This window comes from Solanum stenotomum, chromosome 9 (genome assembly GCF_019186545.1).
Source record: "Solanum stenotomum isolate F172 chromosome 9, ASM1918654v1, whole genome shotgun sequence".
Lineage (NCBI taxonomy): Eukaryota > Viridiplantae > Streptophyta > Magnoliopsida > Solanales > Solanaceae > Solanum > Solanum stenotomum.
Genome location: NC_064290.1, coordinates 55,078,374 through 55,084,252, shown reverse-complemented (window position 1 = coordinate 55,084,252; position 5,879 = coordinate 55,078,374). Strand labels below are relative to the sequence as shown.

Sequence of the window (5,879 nt, the reverse complement as noted above, 5' to 3'; positions counted from 1 at the left end):
CAAATCATTTTGGTCGGTTTATTACTCTATTTTCCCTACATGTTGCAACGATTTACAACTATAGTTATATGGGTGCATCTACATCATTTTGATTAATATATTGCACACCCTTTCACTTCTGAACTACTGGGCTGATCAGCTAGTGGAGATTCACTTCTAGCTCTATGCAATCACTAACACCACAATATATTTCTGCTATTGCCTTTTCCTTTTGACTATCTAGTGAGACAATTCATTGAATGCCACATTACTACTAATAATTGATCATGGAGTCTTTTGATCTATGAACCATAACTTGTAACCTTTTACTCTATTTGATACTCTAGTAATATGCACTTTTTTTTTTCCATCCCTTACACAAGCGTACGTAGGGTAACCAAACATCCTTCAAATAATCAGTAGGCAGGCAAACTGGACCGAAACTTAAAGCAATTTTGAACTCAATAGTTGTGGATAGAGATCAATAGCAAGTTGTATTAATTACTTCGGCCCAAAAGTTCTTGCTAACAAGTCTAGAATAAAGTCTACCCTTCATGAGTACTATGGAGACTTTATGACATTTTATTTATATATTATTCTTTTTATCAAACATGCATTTCACGATATTCGTAGAAACTTCATACTTTCAGTTGTTACGATCAATTCAATTGTAATATATTAATTTGAAAAAATATAAATCAATTATTTTTTCATAATATTAGTTACAGAAAATATGTTTATTAATTAATATATTTTCAAAAAAGAATATATATCTTAAATATTTAATTTAATGTCATTTATAAAGTTTCTTATTATTTGTCTAGTATAAATTTTAAATAATTAATTTTTTATTTTTAAAATTTATTATAAATTTATAATTGCAATTGTGCATCCAAACGGAATATGTGTAATTACATTGTGACATCCAAACAGAACATGTGTAATTACACTGTGGCAACCAAACAAGTCAGTGTAATTACTAGACAGTGTAATTACTAGGTTGGTAATTACTACCCTAGTAATTACACCAATTCCAATTATCAAGTGGCTTTCCAAACAAACCTTAAGTGTTTCATTCTCCAAGTGAAAATTATACCCTTGATCATCCAATGTCAAAAGAGAAATCAAATTCCTCTTCATTCAAGGAACATGCCAGCACTTAATATTTCTGATAATGCTAACAAACATTCTCAATTTGATATTATCAACGCCCTTTACATCTAATGAATTATAATCACATCGATTAACAATCTCACTTGTCTGTTTGTATGTTGCAAACCAATTCTTGTGTAGACATATATGTCAACAATTCACCAGAATCAAGAATCCAAGAATTGTGCTTATGATCAGAATTCACATCACAAACTTTTCCTACATAGTCACTGTCATCTAAATTATTATTAGTACCACCAATGTTTGTAGAGTGATCAACTTTCTGCTTTCCTCTTTTATTTTTTTTGTTTAGGTCAATCTCTTTTGTAGTAACCCTACTTCCACCACTCATCGCAATTTTGCTTCCTTGCTCTAGACTTCGATCTGACGTTAGACTTTTTCCTATTAAATTCTTTATATTATTTTCTTTCCCTACTCACAATACCTTAAGTACCCTTAGCTCTACTATCCGGAAAGCTCTTCTCAATTCTTTAGGGTTTACTGCAATAGTAACATCGTCAAGTTAGATACTTTCTTTTTCATACAGAAATGTATCGGTGAAGGTTATGTAAGAATGTGGTAAAAGAATATAACACGGTTAAGCCATGATCCTCACTATCAATTTTGATATCCACATTAATTCTTCATGTCCATTATAATTCAATTATACTCATCAAAGGTGAGTTTTAACCAATATACCTTCATTCACAAATCTTTTAACTTTTTTCATGATGTTAGTCAATATTTGTGGAGATATAGAATTGATCAATTAGTAGAAGACTTTAATTATCATTCAATAATGGTTCTTTGATCAATTCAAATTCCTTACAATTAAATAAATGCTAATTCTGCTGGACTAATTCTTTGTACTTGATGTGTCCTTTTAATTATCCATCTAAATTAAATAAGCAAACATCCAACGTAACCTTGAACAAATCAAATGGAATTAAGTTGACAATATGAGTTTCCCACACTATAAATACAACTATTTCAATTGTTTGTTTCCTCACCAAAATATCCACACAAAATACGAGCTATGGCAAAATACACCACTTTTCTCGCCCTTCTCTTTTGCCTCTTCCTTGTTGCTGCAACTGGTGAGTCAACATGATACTATAGATATCAAATATAATGATTTGTTTAAGATTACAAAAAAAAATTTAATATTTTTTTCTTGTTAAATTTTGTGACCAGACAAACATGATTATATATAGCTACCAAATATAATGATTTGTTTAAAATTACGAATTTTTAAAATATTTGTTTTTTTTAGGAAATAAAATTTGTTTAGAAATTATGATAAATTTACTATCTCAAGTACATACCATGGTGTTTCAATTTCTCATTTTTGCAGAAATACAAATGGCAGAAGGGAAATACTGTTGGAAAAAGAGTGACAAGTGGAATGGACTTTGCCAATACTCTTACAAATGTAGTTATCATTGCAAGCACTACTATGGAGCTAAATATGGTATCTGTAAGAAGTATAAACCATGGGGTCACAAATATTACTGGGCAAAATATGCTTGCTACTGCTACTCACCTTGCCACTACTAAGAATATTTTAGTGTCTCATGGCTTGGCTTTGACTATGTAAACAAATAATTAAGAAGCTACCTATTTTATGTGTGTAACAATGTAATAAGGCTGATTTATGTATGCAACTATTTTGGCCAAGCTTTGCTTAATGAATAAATGTATTGTATGTTTTTCTATGAGTATTAATTGATGTGAACTATGGTGTTTTTCTATATGAATACTTATTGTGTAAAGTATCATGCAAGGCTAAGCTAAAATGAATAATAACTACATGACTCCACATANGATACTCTTGAATGCCATTGTTGGTCCTATCATACCCATAATATAGCATTAGACATGTCATACATCTAGACATGAACGAAAACATAGCTTAAAAGCATTTGAAGGGAAGTATTGTAAATGAAACACTTTTCATTAATGTAAATCATAGTACTGAAATCACTGATAAAGGACACAGAGGTCAAACTGAAGCATAACTAGCTATATACCCATGAAACCTCTAAATATAACTGAGTACTGACTTAATGACTATCATTACCTCTTCATTGAACTCATCAACTTTAATGGAGGTATGCCACCATGGATTCTTTGATTCCTCTCTCTTTGAAAATAAATTGTCCTCGAATTTGAATCTAGCAAAATAAAAAATACATGCATTAGTAAACAACATCCACTACTAGAAAACAGCAATAATATGACCAAAACGACCATAAAAGAATCACTTTTAATTAATGTAAGTTATAGTATTAAATCACTAGCTATGACTATTTTGAAAAGCATAGATGTCTCTTTTAAGGTTTTAGAATTTGGGGTGTGTTCAGCATAGGAAAATGTTTTTCTAGTAAATGTTTCTTAGAAAATAAGTTGATTTCTAACTTATTTTCTTGTTCTTGGTTGGTGAGTGGAAAATATTTTCTAGTGTATAATTGGTGAATAAAACATATTTGTTTAGAAAACATCTTTTATTTTTAGCTACAGAGTAGAAACATACTTTTTAGAAAAATAGTTTCTTACTTAGAAACCAACCTCGATAATTGATCTGCCATTCAACCCCGACCCCGACCCAAGACCCAACCTCGCCTCAAGATTTGACCTCGATCTTGGCTCGAGACTCGACTCCTAGTCCGACCTGAGACCCGACCTTGACTCAAGACCTCGACCCCGAGACCCGACCCAACTCGAGATCTATCCACAATGCTAGCCCTTACCTGAGACTCAACCCTAACCCTAACCCAAAATTCGACCCCAACCACGACATGAGCCTGACCTCGATTGAAGACCCAGCTCTGACTCTGACCCTGACCCCGACCCCTACCTGAGACCTAAACCAATCCTTAACCTCAACTTGAGACCCCGACCCTGACTCGAGACCCAACCCTGACCCTGACTCAAGATCCGACCCCCATCCGAGACTTGACACAGATCCAAGACCCGAGACCTTGACCCCTGCTCGATCCTGACTCCGACCTGAGACCCAACCGAGACCTAGACCTAATACCTAAATTTGACCTCGACCCCAAACCTTGATCCAACCTTGAAATCGACACTCAATTTTCAATTTGTGAACCCTGATTTGACATTGACACCCGAAACTAAGACTCCAACTTGAGACCCGACCTCGACTCGAGACACAGCCCGCCTCCGACCTAAGATCCAACCTCGACCCAAGACTCGACCCCGACCCGACACCCTGACTTGTGACACAACCCTGACTCGACCCCAACCCAATCCTCGACTCCGACCCAAGATATGGCCCTGACCTGAGACCCGATCCCCTTGTTTGTACTTATTCACGTTGAAGATTTTATTTTTATTATTAATAAGAGGTTGCTAGATTCTCTGCTAGTGGTATAAATTTATTTATTTATTTATAAAAAAGAGGAAATTATGTCCAAGTAGAATTGGAATCGCTAATATAACTTGGTTTGGCTTTGAAGAACAAAATTTAGAAGATTTGACCATCAACACTTCCATATAAGCACCACATTGATGCTATGCAGACTAACTATAGCTATTCCCACACATTCAAACTTATTCTTGAAAAATAGTAGTCATTCCGATGGATTGTCACTTTTCTAATAAGAAATAATAACACTTGTTAATACTATCCCTTGTTATCTAAGAGTAAATGAAATTTCTCTCATTTTCCTGAACATCTTCTGCAATTTCCTTACAAACAAATATATGAACTCTTTGTGTGATTCCTTACTAACCTTGAGTTCGACGAAGTAGTCCATAACCTTGGGTACAATTGTGAATATAACATGTACTAACACAAAAGGGGTGGTGAACTCATAAAATTAAAGGAATGTGTGGAGATATAGAATTGATCAATTAGTAGAAGACTTTATCTCTCAAGCTCTTTGATCAATTCAAATTCTTTACAAGTAAAGAAATGCTAATTGTATTGGACTAATTCTTTGTACTTGATGTGTCATAATTTAATTATCCATCTCTTATGACTAATTTATCAAACATCCAACGTAATCCTTGAACAAATCAAATGGAATTAAGTTGACAACATGAGTTTCCAACACTATAAATACCACAATTTCAATTGTTTGTTTCCACCACAAGAAATCATTAGAAAATAAGAGTTATGGCAAAGTACACTACTTTTCTCGCCCTCCTCTTTTGCCTCTTCCTTGTTGCTGCAACTGGTGAGTCGACATGATTCTATAGCTACCAAATATAATGATTTGTTTAAGATTAAAAATTTTAAAATATTTTTATCTTATTAAATTTTGTGACTAGTCAAAAATGACTATATAGCTACCAAATGTAATGATTTGTTTAAAATTATGAATTTTTAAAATATTTATTTTTTTAGGAAATAAAATTTATTTAGAAATTATGATAAATTTTCTATCTCAAGTACATACCATGAGGTTTCCAATTTTCTCATTTTTGCAGAAATACAAATGGCCGAAGGAAAATATTGTTGGAAAAAAAGTGACAAGTGGAATGGGCCTTGTCAATACTCTTACAAATGTAGTTATCATTGCAAGCACTATTATGGAGCTAAATATGGTATTTGTAAGAAGTACAAACCATGGGGTCACAAATATTATTGGGCAAAATATGCCTGCTATTGTTACTCACCTTGCCACTACTAACAAACTTTCAGTGTCCCATGGCTTGGCTTTGACTATGTAGACAAATAATTAAGAAGCTACCTATTTTATGTGTGTAACAATGTAATAAGG

The 5,879-nt window shown here is 33.2% G+C and overlaps 1 protein-coding gene across 1 annotated transcript; it reads left to right on the top strand.

Moving 5' to 3' along the window:
- The first annotated feature begins 2,143 nt into the window (after positions 1-2,143).
- Positions 2,144-2,883, top strand: LOC125875953 (defensin D1-like). Its single transcript, XM_049557029.1, has 2 exons — positions 2,144-2,228; positions 2,486-2,883. The coding sequence occupies exons 1-2, from the start codon at positions 2,168-2,170 to the stop codon at positions 2,686-2,688; spliced, it is 264 nt and encodes an 87-aa protein (XP_049412986.1). The 5' UTR covers positions 2,144-2,167; the 3' UTR covers positions 2,689-2,883.
- The last annotated feature ends 2,996 nt before the right edge of the window (positions 2,884-5,879 follow it).